We start from the raw sequence: 14,942 nt of genomic DNA, 5'->3' as shown, positions 1-14,942 counted from the left end.
TCAGCATATTACAATGATTTCTGAAGGATCATGTGACACTGAAACTAAAAAATTCAGCTTTGCCATCACAGGATTTAAAAAATAATAATATTATATTTAAAACATATATTAAATTATATTAAATTTTAATAATATTTTCGTATTTTGACCAAATGAATGCATCCTTGGTGAGCATAATAGACTTCTTTCAAAACGTTTTTAGAACTCTATACCTTACAGTTATATGTTATAGGTTTCAAAATGGATAGATTTTTTTCAAAATTGCTAAAAAAAATTCATAAGCACTTGTTCATATTATATCTTATTTTCCCATTTTATTCCCCTTCCTTTTTTGTAAATGTTGCCATCCAGTTCTGGGAAAATGCAGGTTAAACAGTTCCTACGAGATGAGAACAGTTAATTTGGCTCTTTATCTCACCCATCCCTCAAGGGTTTCCACAGATAGAGTTATTTATTGTTATCGATAGTGATGGAGGCATGCATGTTCAGACAGGAGATGGCTCAGGGGTGCCGTTATTCCATAAACACAATGAGTCTCATCTTGCATTGTCTTCTGATAGGTGCAGACAGGCTGGAAAACCTATTGTGTTTCTAAAAACCACAGATATGTGTGCATCATATCAGTTCAAGTAATTCTTAAAGGCACATTTAAAGCCAGAAAAGAAAAGCAGCCATTTTGTGAGGGTTTTAATAAACAGAGTAGAGACTAAATCCATTCATTCAGAGTCAGATTAATGGCTTTTAATTGTATGGCCTCCTCAAAAGAGATTCATTAATTTCAGGGCACGTATATATAGAGAATTAACAGGTTTTTTTTGGCAGTTTAGAATTGTAAATCGTAAAACTCGTGAATCAACACCTCTGGTTTCCTTCAAGCTTGGAAATCAGCCCCCTGCAGTGACTATTTCCTCGGCCAAATGGTTAATTAGGGAAGCTAATTGTAGGGAGTGTCACACACATTGATTGTGCTCTTATCAACTAGAGACAGCCTATGTCAGAAGACTGTGGGCCGGATGTATGAATGATACAGTTCTGGCCGATGCCTGAACTCTAGAATGAAGGACAAACAATAGGCAAACTAATTAAAAATGCCTAATTAAAATCACCTGAGCAGAAAATCAATGCTTTGTCATGGTCTGAATAGTTGATGGAGGAGAATTTGTCCCAGCTCCAGTCACAAGGCCTCGCAGGCAAAGAAAAGTCTGAAAATTAGACAATTTTGGTTGACATATTGAGGTATTTCTAAGTGAAATTGAAGATTCAGCCAGTAAAATAATAGATTTAGTCATTTGGGAACTGAATGGATTGTGAATAGTTAGGGCATCATGTCAGAATGAAGCCAGAACTGATTGTGAGTTTTGTATGGAGGACGACTATCCTTCTGAAAAACCACTGCCACCCAATTATGAGGACCATTTAAACTGGACCTGGAGACTGAAGGGTACGTTATCACGACAATGATGTACTAAAAATGGAAAATAAAAATTTAGAATACAGATGACACCATTGTCAAAACGATCCATTTTCACACGGATCCGCGTATACGACTAAAAACGCCGTATTATTCATGCCAGGCCAGTAGTTGGCGATGTCACTTTGTAAAGAAACACTACACGCCTAGACTGTACACGTAATATGCATGCACATGACGTCATCATTTTCACAAATTCGTGTTTTGTAGTTTACATTGAGACAATAACGGTATCGTTCTCAAAAACTTGCAATTGAACTGTGCTTTCAGGTCCCGAAAACGCAAGTTGTCGTGTAAATGAACGGCCAAAACGCATAAAAAGGTTACCATTTTTATTTGAAATCGGCCAAGGTCAAGTTCACCTAAAGCCTTCTTTGCTATTATACAACAGAGAGAGTTATGGCCAACAAATTTTAATTGTGCAGATGACAACATACAGTATCTACAGTATGTAGTGGTATAAAAGTAATGCAACAATTTATACATAATTTACATATCTTTTAGAAAGGCTCTTTTTAGTGCAGTTGAGAGAGAGAAAAAAATACTTAAGAGCTTCTGAAGCACAATGGTGGGGAAAACAAACAACAACAAAGCCACAGCAGATGGACCTAATTCTCCACAAAACCAAAACCCGAATGAAACACATTTTTGCAATAACATTGGCATTGTGGTCTCGGATTCTTGCAGCTGATTGGTCAGCTTTAAAGAATAGGATTTTCGTGTGAATTTAATTTGATTAATTCAAAAGTTTAAAAGGTTTGAACGGTTCTAGCCCAATGTTTAGAGAAGCATCAGGAGATTTTAGAATGAAAATATCCAATCTATAGCTGGGAATGCTGGGTAGTGGTGCATCTATGTTTCATTTACAATGATTGGGCTTTATCAAGGCAGCCCGTTCTGCTAGGCCATGAACCCGCCGTGCGTCTCTTCCGTGTGCCTGATGCTCATTATGTTCTTCACATGGCCCTGCCGTGTGTGTCTGTGATAGAGCTATTACGGCCCAGCGCGGCCTCCGGGATTTAACCCCCCACCACACACCCGGACACCTTTTACTCAGTTTGACTCAATGTGCAGGAAAATACAGCCGTAATGGACAATCAAATGACAGGTCATGAGGCTCCCTGCCGCAAAAGCAATTATGAGGGGTTTTTGCCATCATGATTCTGCCAGAGAGTGCAGCTAAAATGCTCATTACGGTGGATGCAAATCCACACGATTTCGGCCACCTTTGCCTCCGCCAGACAGGAATGCTTACCTTCACTTATTATGCATGCAATGCAGACTATTCAATTATTGCACGTTTCTCAGAGAGTACAGATTGTAATTACATGTTCATTGAGGATGCTGTTAGAGACGGGTCACGACGGTTGACTCATACAAAAACGACTAGTTGATTAGTTAGACTGATTCGATTTATATAAATCTATATAAATCTCTCTCTCGCTCTCTCTCTATATGTATATATATGTATATGTGTGTGTAGATGAATGGTTGACAGATGAACTTTGAAATTGTTTTTGATGATATATATATGATTTACATTAAAATTCGAATAAATCCAAAATTGTAAAATCTAAAATTACAATCCATTTGGTTGTTTTTGACTCAAGAGCGTTTCTTATGTACAAAAAATTTTAATAAATCCTTTACGAAATGTGCCCAACTGGGGTCAGGTGAACTCAAACCAGCCTAGTTATACAAAAAGTCCTTAAGACTGATAATTTCGACTAGTTATATCTATTTTAGCACACCCCTACATACATATATCATGCATAATACAGGCACGTTGTATTTGAGTAAGCCAAACGATGGCAGGTAAATAATAAAACACAATTTCATTGCCACAGTCATTTGCATATCCCCCCGGAGCCCCAGCGAAGGTGGTTCTCTAACAATGGCAAGCATCTATTAGCTGTTGACATTCGACACACGTGTCAGTTTGAGGTGCAGCTGACTGGTGGAGGATTTGTTATGGTTGCTTAAATCAGGAACATTACAAGTCTCCTTCCTTCCTGTCTCAAGGGGCCTTACATACATATTCTCCGGTCCTTCTACAGTGGCAGCAGTGGTTTGATGACTCCATCTGCTCTGTTCCATTACACATGCGGCGGAGATCGAAACGGCCGGCACACAGACCAAATAACAAACAAGGGAGTCATATCGCTCCTTCCGCAGTATCAACAACATAACGACACAATTGAGGCATCTGTTCAGAGGAAACTTGGCGAAAGTGCCTCTTTATTCGATACAATGCTAGTTGATATGAAAACCCTGTTAGGTAAGGGGGCTGACGCAGTGGACCATGACTGTTTGTGCATGAATGCACATGCCTTATGTGTGTTTGTGGATGTGTGTCTGCTTGAGAAGTCATTTGGGACATGTAGAGCACTTGAAAAAGTACAGATGACCTGCTGCTTGTAGGTGGGATTAAAATATCTCGGTTTGAGGACTCAGTATGACGTATGCAGCCGCACGTACTTCAGCTCAATCCTGCTCCGCTTATACCGCCCTGGGGAGAGAAGGGAGCGGAAAGAGAAAGAACGAAAGGGGGAGAGTAAAACAGAGAGAAATCTTGATGCTCTCACTTTGCCCTTCCTTTTCTACATCCAGAGGGGGTGTTTCTCTCTTTTTTTCTCTGCTGTCTTTAACCTGAAGCACAATAGTAGCATAAAGCATTACCTTAAGCAGTGGATAGAGCAGCTTCATGCATACACACAAATACACACTTGTGCAAATTAATGACTGATCTCAACATTTTCTTGGTGCAGTAGCAGTTCTAGAAACTTTAAAGCTGATGTCTGTAACATTTCAAAGCTTTTGATACTTTCTGCTATCCCAGTTTAATGTGCTGATAATAATGTTAAAACTAGGTTTTAATTACAATTAGTAGATGTCCTATAAAAGAGTCTAAAATGTACTTGTAGCATTTAAAAAAAAACTGAGCTTAGTTCTTTTATTTACACTATCCTGAACAAAAGTTTTTGGGTCTGTAAGATTTTATTAAAGTTTTTGAAAGAACTCTCCTATGTTTACCAAGGCTGCATTTATTTGATCAAAAATACAGTAAAAAATGCAATATTGTGAAATGTTATTACAATTTAAAATAACTCTTTTCTGTTTTAATATATTTTAAAATGCAACTTATTTCTGTGATGGCAAAGCTGTATTTTCAGCATTCAGTATTTACTCCAGTCTTCAGCGTCACATGATCCTTCAGAAATCATTCTAATATGCTTATTCGGTGCTCAATGTTATCATAACAGTTTTGCTGGTTAATGTATTTGTGCAAAAGAAGAGCATTTATTTGAAATATAAAAAAATTCTCTACAGTCACTTTTGATTAATTTAATGCGTACTTGCAGAATAAAAGTATTAGCCTAATTTCTTTCTTTTTATATATATAAAAAAGAAAATCGTATTTTTTGTGGACAAAATCTGCCATTTACCAGTTATCAGCAATAACATAAATAATTGTATAGGATGAGTTGCGCAGCCGATAATAATGTAACATCATTCATGTATGTTTACAACATATTCAATATTCAGTCAAGTATTCAATATGATTTTTGAGATGACACTATCAAATTCACACACTAGATGGCAGAGTACATAGTTTAAGTGTCAGCATCTTGCTAAATAAACACTGTGGAAATCTAAAACGAATAAAAATACACAGCACACACAAGTTGTGGGTACAATAGTGCCTTTTTAAATGGTCAAATCACTTTTTATTGATCATTTGTACATAATTTCTCTAGCTTTGTCATCTTAGATCATTTTTATGAGCTTTTATGAGCTTTTCACAATACATTATGGGATTATCTTATCTTATCCACAGGCACAGACCATACATGCGATGCTATCTTTGAATTTGGCCAAAATAAGATATCAGAAGAAGTGCACTTAGTATGATGCCTTAAAATGCATTATAGGCAGCTCACTAGGTTTTGTAACACTAAACACCTTGAAGCCTATTTTAGCCTTTCTCTCTCTCTCTCGCTCTCTTATTTTGTTCTCTTCATGGATCTGCACACATGACGCATTAAACCGAAAGATAAAAGATGGCCCGACTAGAATAAACTGCACTAGAAACACAAGCATGCTGTTTACATTAATTCAAGTAAGCAGTGTATACATAATTTCCTAAGTTCCAAATCCGAGAGGCAAGGCTGTTGCATTAGGAATGAGAGAGCCAAAAGCCACATCAATGGGAACCGACAGATACAGAGCTGTGGTTCCGGAAGGATCAAAGGGTGTGTTATTGAATTTAGCGGGGGTGAATCAAGCGCTTTATTCAGGTTGGAGCGCTATCAGGGAGGGGAGACGAGCCCATCACTGCTCTGAATGAGGGAAAGAGCCGCCTGGAGGCCGAGCCTCAGAGGAACGTCACCAATGAATTATTCACAGATAGGAAAGGCTAGCTACCGGCTGCTCTCGCTCGCTCTCCGTCCCTCTATTTCATCCTTTTGCCATCTTTCATTGCTATTTTCACCCTTCCTCTGTGTTTTCACAGTGCATGTCCCTCTTTCACTCATTATCTCCATCTTCTTCACAGGTGCTGAATTGTGCATTATGACTCTGAACCACCAACACATTCTCCCTGGATTTTTCATTCTCTCTCTTCCTCCCAACACCACACTCCACTGACCAGATCTTTAAAAGAATAGTTCATCCAAAAATGAACTGTCATAATTTCCTCACCCTCATCATGTCCCATATGACTAACCTACGTTTAAGAATTAAAAAGGACACAAAAGCACCATAAAAGTGGCCCATGTGACTCCTGAACTATAACCCAAGTCTTCTCAAGTCACATGATCGTTTAAGATCGATAGATTTGGATTTAAATTGTTAAAAAAATTGGCTATCGGATGACTCCTAAAGACTTGGAATGCAGCACATCAATCATACCATCTTTATGGTGCTTTTGTGCTCTTTTTCAGTACAAATCTCTACATTTTCTCATACAGGTTGACATGAGGGATAGTAGCATATATCAGTCCAATACTTTTTTGAAGAAATAAGATGTCTCTTGCACTGACAGGAAATTCCTGCCAGTGTTAATGCTTGCAACGGATGGTTTGCATGTTAGAAGTCACACTCATCTTAGCAGACTGCGCTAATCAACGACTCTTTCACATCAGCATTTATACACTATAGCAAGTTTTTCGACAACATGTTGAAAGAAAGCTAATCTGTATTAAAAAAAAAGTATTACAGTAATAACATTTGGGAGATAAAATGCCATAAAATGTTAGTGTTTCAAAAAGTACTGTTTAGAAGTTTGGGGCCAGTAAGTTTTTTTTTCTTCATGAAATTAACTTTTATTTAGCAAGGATCCGTTAAATTGATAAAAAGTGACAGTAAAGGCATTCCTAATGTTACAAAAGATTTCTATTCCAAATAAATGCTGTCCTTTTAAACTTTAAATTCATCAAAGAATCCTGAAAAAAAATATTTCCACAAAAATATTAAGCAGCACAACTGTTTTCAACATTGCTAATAATAAGAAATGTTTCATGAGCACCAAATCAGAATATTAGAATGATTTCTGAAGGATCATGTGACTGAAGACTGGAGTAAATGATGCTGAAACTTCAGCTTGGCCATCACAGAAATAAATTACATTTTAAAATCTATTCAGAAAGAAAATTGTTATTTTAAATTGTAATAATATTTCACAATATTGTACCATAATACTGGTTTACTTTGATTAAATAAATGCAGCCTTGGTGCAGCCTTTTGACTTTGTCAAAAACATTATAAAAACTTACCGACCTAACTGACTTTTGAACTTTTTAGAATTAGTTTTTCTTTCTTTTTTGTCCTTGACCCAAACATGTTTTCTCCCAATTGTATCCCTTCTCCTGAAAAAAGAAAGTGAGAAAAAACATGTATTTGTCGTCTTCCTTCCGCCCTTCATTTCTCTCCCTTTCTCTCTCTCTCTCTCTCGCTCTCTGTGGGAGAGGTCTTAGCTGGAAACATGTAATTTTGCTCAGTTTCTGGCCCCTTTGCCCCCGTCTCCCACCTCTGGATGACTCATTAGGTAGCGCTCCGCTTCAGCTCCCTGTTATTTATGCAGATAAAAAAGGCAAATTAATGACGGGCACCCGGGGAGGCACCACGCAGCCCGAGAAGGGAAAATGAAAGGCTAGACCGGCAGATACAATGCGTGCAGCCGGTGACACATTCACTGAGTCAGTCGAGCGAGGCATTTGCGTGTTTGCCACTTAAACTGTCCCACTGGTAAAAAAAAATCAAACTGGCAAATCGATGACAGTAATTCCAGAATTCACCCTTGACATATTGTTTGTTAAGGTCATGGGTGTGTAAGCAAGAACTGGTCATTTATCACAGTCACCTCCACAGATTCTTAAAGGGATAGTTCACCCAAAAACTAAATTTCTGTCATTATTTACTCCAGGTACGCCATTCTAACCCCATATGACTGTTTTTCAGTAGGACCCAAAAGAAGAAATTTTACTGGATGTCTAAGCTGCTCTTTTCCAGTGACCAGATGCTGTAACTATTTAAAACATTTAAAAACATTTATGTTAATTGAAATAAAATAAAATACAAATATTAGTTGAAAAACTTGGTAACTTCATTTTACACTGTCCTTGTTACAGGTTACATGTAATTATAGTTATGACTATAAATTAAGCATAATTACATCCAACTAACCCTAAACCAAACCCTAATCCTACCTTAACCCTTTAGTAGGTATATGTAGTTAATTAATATTACTCAGTATAAAAAAATCTATAATTACACTGGAACAAAAGACACCTTAAAATAAAGTGTAAAAATTAAACTAAAATAAACATGAAAACTAAACATATAGAAGTAAAAGCTAATTCAAAATATTAATAAAACTAACAAACTACAATATTCACAAAAAAATATTCAACTCACCCTAACGCTCAAATCTCATTTGCACTTACACAGTCAAACACGCCGCATGATAACTGTGAGATATCAAACATGGTGTAACTGGTGCATCATATTTGAATCTATATGCACATACAAATGATATCTGGTAGCTATGGCAGAGAGAATTTATTTTTATTTCAGTGTGAAGGAACATTTTTAAATGAGCTTTAAATTACTTTTAAATCATTAAATATTATTTCTTACGGGAAACAGGTTGACACCTTCGGTGGTGTTACACTCTAGTGCGTTTTAGTACGAAACACTTTCAGCGCCCTCTCGCAGGATGTGTGAGGAGAGTGACATTTGAGAAGCTTTTTAGAGCCAAAACTGAGAGCGGGACGCACATGGTGAGGGGCGTTTAGTGAATAAAAGCACTCTGAAGGAGGAGCTGAAGAGACTGAGCTAAACACGATAGTGCTGATAGACATTATAGCAGCGGGCTAGATGAGACTGACCTTCACTAAAACCAGGCCAGATGTCTTTGTGGATGGATCCCCAGCTGCTTGATATAAAGACAGATTTAAGTTATTGCCTGCTATACAGTCGACTTAGGACGCGAGGAGTCATGAGACAAGGCCAAGGCTGAGCTTGAGTTTTATTGTGCTGTTTGTAATGCTTACTGCTTTTATAACTTCTGCCATAAGCTTTTTTATTTGAAAACTTCATGGCAAGTGGGTTTATAAAAAAATCTCTTCAGTTTATTTTCCATCCCGGGGATCAGCTAACCTCAAAATGTAAAGTGCGACGAGTTAGCGTGATGTGCTCTTTGCCAGATGTGTTGCATAAGAAAACCATCAAATAAATGATGCATTACCATGAGAAATCCCTCAGACCACATTTTTTAGACTAACAGGACTGAGTATACATTAACACAAAAGAAAAACACCCTCATATTTCTTCTATTTTCCAAGGATACTCTCATATGATCTCTACACAATCTACAGTACTAAAGATAAACGATCCCCCTAAAAGCTCCGCAGAACATTAATCCACTCTGAAAAAGACCCCGACTTCCAGAGAGGAGAAATTAGAAGTGGAAAGAGAGTGCTTAAATTGAAAGAGAAACAGAAGGGGGGGAGGGGGGGAGGAGGGGAGGAGGGAGGGGGGGGCGAAGAAGAATGAGCGAATGAGATGAAAGAGTAGACAGAAGGACGCAGAGCTGAACTAATGCTGTGTTTGATCCCTTTCTCCGATGGGCGGCTGCCAGGCCTCGGCTGCAGGTATCAGAATTCAAGAGATGCAGGTTCATCAAGTGTACACCATTAGAGAGCAAGCAAAAGTGAGAGCTCGGAAACTTCATCGTGAAATGAGAAAACTGGCTCATGGATATGATGACAGACTGCAAAATGAAACTGGATTTCTATATTTTCTGTAGAAAATATAAGTGGTGCTTGACGGCGCACATTGCTAGTATCAGCGGTAAATTGACAAAAACTAAAATGTTATTTGTCAAATAAAATTAAATGCAATTTTAATAAAAATTAAAAAACCCACCAATTAATAAAAAACTGGTGTCAATAATAATAATACTTAATCGATAATATTCAGTATTAGTTATTTAATACATTTTTCAAAATGAAATATTGTATACTTTTAAAATATATCTATGTTATCTAAGCTTTGAATAAAACAAAAAATGGTGTAAAAATTTATTAATTTTTGTAGTTTACACAGAGACAATAATGGTTTCGTTTGCAAAAACTTGCAATTTGAAACCCGTTTCCAAAAGTTTGTGTTTTTAGGCCTCCAAAATGCTGTTGTCGTGTAAATGAACAGCCAGAGAATGGATAAAAAGTTGTCGGGTTGTAGTTGAAAATGGTGTTGTTTAGTTGAAAACGGTGGAAGTGAGGGGGTTGTTGAGTTGACAAAAAGCTAACAATCTCTCGCAAAAATAAATAAACGATTTTAAAATTAAAAACAATCAAAATAAAACCCCAAAAAAGATGTAGAAAAATATACTGTTTACCTCCATGTCATGCGACCATTAACCAACATTAAAGAACCATGAACATGCAAATTTGTAATTGAAATATTCAATTAAAATCTCAAGTTTAAGAATTCATGCTTGAAGAAATTCTGGTAACTAGAAATGGCTTGAGGATTGGCAAAAAACAGATGTTAGAAAAATAATAGCACATCTTACTGCTTAGTTGCATAATTTAAGGTATAGCTCATGTTTGCAGCAAAAATGTGTGACTTTATGTTTACTAAAGGTTAGAGGTGTGTTTAAATCCCTAAAACCAAGTATGAGCAATAGTATGAGCTTAGCGAACTACTAAATATTGATTATATTCTCTCCATTTCTTTATTCTCCTGTCTAGCAGTTCACACACATTTAATATACTCTTTATTTCCACGGATTCCATTAAAAACGCATTATGCAGAATCTTGCAAAGTGTTTTGTTTATTTGAGATGGTAGAAGCTCAGACCGAAGGGAAGTGTGATCCCTTGAGATAATGGGGAACGAACATGAAAAAGCAAACGTGAGAGAGCCAGAATGTTCCCCCAATAATGTAAGCTGATTTAGAGGCTCTTCTTTCCACATCTGACCCTCCTCCTCATCACCATCAACCCCTCTCAAGCGCTCTGCGGCACAGATTACAAGGTTTCAGAGAATCAATCAAGAATCCATCTCTGTCTTTCATGAGTATGCACATTATGCACAAACATAAGACATCAAATCAGCAGAACCGCCATCATCACAGCAAACTGGCACTATATTTATAGAGGAGAGTAAATGATCTAAGCAGATTTACTGCAAACTGAGCACTTGTACAAGCCTCCTATAACTGTCACAATGCTGCAGCTTTTCTGATATTGTTTCAAATGTAACCCATCTGGCTGTCTTTCTCTTTATTAGTGGTGTTTGCTAAACCAAGTACCACTATACTTTTGAACAACTTGATTGGCTTGTTGAGGAGAGCTGTGTTCTTTGCTTTCCCTGGAATTTCCTAGATTTACACCCCAGAAAGAAAGATAATTACAAACGCCCAAGCAGCATCCTAAAACATCCTAGAAACCGAAGAGTGGCATGCTAAAAATAACTCAGAACTCCACATAGCAACACCCTGGCAACCCTCTACAATAACCTATCATTGTGGCACAGACTCTTGCATGGCATGAACTGCTTACACAGATACACACGGGAGCGTTTGAAAGCAGGCGGATCAGCGGATCCCTAATATATCCACTGATAAGACGGATCCGCTGATAGACGCCTGCTTTCAAACGCTCCCGTGTGTATCTGTGTTAGCGCTCGGTGAAGACAACATGTTTTTGAAGCGTTGATCATTGTAGGCAATCACATACATATATGTTGAGCGTGTGAACACAATGGCCAATCACATACATATATGTTGAGCGCTTGAACACAATTGCCAATCACATACATATATGTTGAGCGTGTGAACACAATGGCCAATCACATACATATATGTTGAGCGTGTGAACACAATGGCCAATCACATACATATATGTTGAGCGTGTGAACACAATGGCCAATCACATACATATATGTTGAGCGTGTGAACACAATGGCCAATCACATACATATATGTTGAGCGTGTGAACACAATGGCCAATCACATACATATATGTTGAGCGCATGAACACAATGGCCAATCACAGACATATATGTTGAGCGCGTGAACACAATGGCCAATCACATACATATATGTTGAGCGTGTGAACACAATGGCCAATCACATACATATATGTTGAGCGCATGAACACAATGGCCAATCACAGACATATATGTTGAGCGCGTGAACACAATGGCCAATCACATACATATATGTTGAGCGCATGAACACAATGGCCAATCACATACATATATGTTGAGCGTGTGAACACAATGGCCAATCACATACATATATGTTGAGCGTGTGAACACAATGGCCAATCACATACATATATGTTGAGCGCGTGAACACAATGGCCAATCACATACATATATGTTGAGCGCATGAACACAATGGCCAATCACAGACATATATGTTGAGCGCGTGAACACAATGGCCAATCACATACATATATGTTGAGCGTGTGAACACAATGGCCAATCACATACATATATGTTGAGCGCATGAACACAATGGCCAATCACAGACATATATGTTGAGCGCGTGAACACAATGGCCAATCACATACATATATGTTGAGCGTGTGAACACAATGGCCAATCACATACATATATGTTGAGCGTGTGAACACAATGGCCAATCACATGCATATATGTTGAGCGTGTGAACACAATGGCCAATCACATACATATATGTTGAGTGCGTGAACACAATGGCCAATCACATACATATATGTTGAGCGTGTGAACACAATGGCCAATCACATACATATATGTTGAGCGTGTGAACACAATGGCCAATCACATGCATATATTTTGAGCGTGTGAACACAATGGCCAATCACATGCATATATGTTGAGCGTGTGAACACAATGGCCAATCACATGCATATATGTTGAGCGTGTGAACACAATGGCCAATCACATGCATATATGTTGAGCGTGTGAACACAATGGCCAATCACATGCATATATGTTGAGCGTGTGAACACAATGGCCAATCACATACATATATGTTGAGCGCGTGAACACAATGGCCAATCACATACATATATGTTGAGCGTGTGAACACAATGGCCAATCACATACATATATGTTGAGCGTGTGAACACAATGGCCAATCACATGCATATATGTTGAGCGTGTGAACACAATGGCCAATCACATGCATATATGTTGAGCGTGTGAACACAATGGCCAATCACATACATATATGTTGAGCGTGTGAACACAATGGCCAATCACAGACATATATGTTGAGCGTGTGAACACAATGGCCAATCACATGCATATATGTTGAGCGTGTGAACACAATGGCCAATCAGAGACATATATGTTGAGTGCGTGAACACAATGGCCAATCACAGACATATATGTTGAGCGTGCAATGGCCAATCAGAGACATATATGTTGAGCATGTGAACGCAATGGCCAACCAGAGGTGTTTAACAATCCATTTAACAGCTCTCAAAATGCTAGAGGGAAATTCTGTTATCGTCATATTTTTTTTATTTTATGTTGATATTGATATTCCTCATTTATAATTGTAATGTTTTTTAGGTTTATACATCTAACAGTACTCCTAATGGTAGGTAGAATATTATTAATTTAATATGGTAATATAATATAAATATAATGTATTACATTCATTTTTAAAATATGGGAACATATACTGTATGGCAAATATTTCATTTCTATTAAGCTGACACAATATTTAGGTATTTTCTTCCTACCCACTGTTAAGGGTATTTACAAAAAAAAACAAAAAAAACCCACATCATTACAACTAAGGATATCAACAGAAAAAAATAAAAGTCTGATGTGATGTGAACTTTTTTCTTATTTTTCCTTTTATTTATGTGCACCATTTTCTGTCTCTGAACATTTGCGCAGCCTATGGTATAGTCTACTCATTAGGCCCAGCTTAGATGTGGCCCACCCATAAAACATTAGTTCTGGGCCCTGTAAATTTCAAATGAAACAGTTCTAACAGTTAATGGTTTTCTGAGAAACATGCCAGCTCACGCAGACCTTCAAAACTGATGAGAAGAAACACTCCAACTCTCTAAAGGGCAGATAATGCATCAAAAAGAGATGGAGGACAAAAACAAATATTTCCAAAAAGCATTTTCTGAATCATAATGGCATTTCTGGGCACCCACAGCAGAACTAATATGACAAAAGACTTCAGAAAACATTGTAGAGAATGCCAGTTATTCCACAAATTATATGTGCAGGATGTGAAATAAAGAGGCATTCTCAAAAATGAGAATAAAATAAATAACGGTTTCCAAATACAACAGGCATTTTAATCTCAACTCACGTGTTTGCTGAAGAATTCATCCACTTCTTCTTGGAGTTTTTTCTGGCACTCTGGATAGAGCGCTAACAGGTAGCACGTGAAAGCTAGCGTGTTGCTGCTCGTCTCATAGCCGGCCAACAGAAAGATGAAGGCCTGACCGACAATCTCATCTTCTGTCATCATTCTCTTCTGCTGGACGCGCTTGGTGGACTCGTTTCCAGGAACGTCTTCTTGTGCGTTGTCCATCCCCTGTTCGGTGGAAGACTGCTCATCGGCGTCGTTGACCACGTCGAAGTGCTCCAAAGAAAAGCACTTGTTGCTGGTTCTGACGTCCAGCATCATCTGCAGGAAGTCTCGCCGTCGCTTTAGACAACAAACAACCCACACGCTTGTTTATGCGGTTGATACTGATGATGTCTCATTCATTTGTTTGTTCATGGCCATACCTGTTCAGGGTGAAGATCATCTCTCTGTTTAATCATCTTTTGGATACATTGGATAAAAAAGGAGTTCATCTCATCCCTCGATTTATTGGGAAGTAGGGCAGCAAATGGCTGAAGGAGAAATGGAAATGCCACTACAGCAAAACCAGGAAAAAAGGGACTCAGTTAGAAAATTTTACTTTTCCCTCTCACTCAGATAATAAATATGCTAA

At 37.9% G+C, this 14,942-nt stretch overlaps 1 protein-coding gene and 1 long non-coding RNA gene across 2 annotated transcripts in view; one reads left to right on the top strand and one right to left on the bottom strand.

The window, feature by feature from the left end:
- LOC309508267 overlaps positions 1–14,942 on the top strand; it is a 224,346-nt gene that overhangs the window by 4,339 nt on the left and 205,065 nt on the right. The window lies entirely within an intron of this gene.
- Positions 1–14,942, bottom strand: part of tbxas1 (thromboxane A synthase 1 (platelet)) — a 69,976-nt gene that overhangs the window by 5,132 nt on the left and 49,902 nt on the right. Inside the window, exons 8-9 of the mRNA XM_082182795.1 lie at positions 14,734–14,864; positions 14,309–14,650 (exon numbers count right to left, since the gene is read on the bottom strand). Coding sequence (XP_082038921.1) covers positions 14,309–14,650; positions 14,734–14,864 — 473 coding nt within the window. The remainder of the gene's footprint in view (positions 1–14,308; positions 14,651–14,733; positions 14,865–14,942) is intronic.

The sequence above is a fragment of the Leuciscus leuciscus genome (genome assembly GCF_965113295.1).
Source record: "Leuciscus leuciscus genome assembly, chromosome: 10".
NCBI classification, from domain to species: Eukaryota; Metazoa; Chordata; class Actinopteri; order Cypriniformes; family Leuciscidae; genus Leuciscus; species Leuciscus leuciscus.
This window is presented reverse-complemented; position numbering and strand designations above follow the sequence as displayed.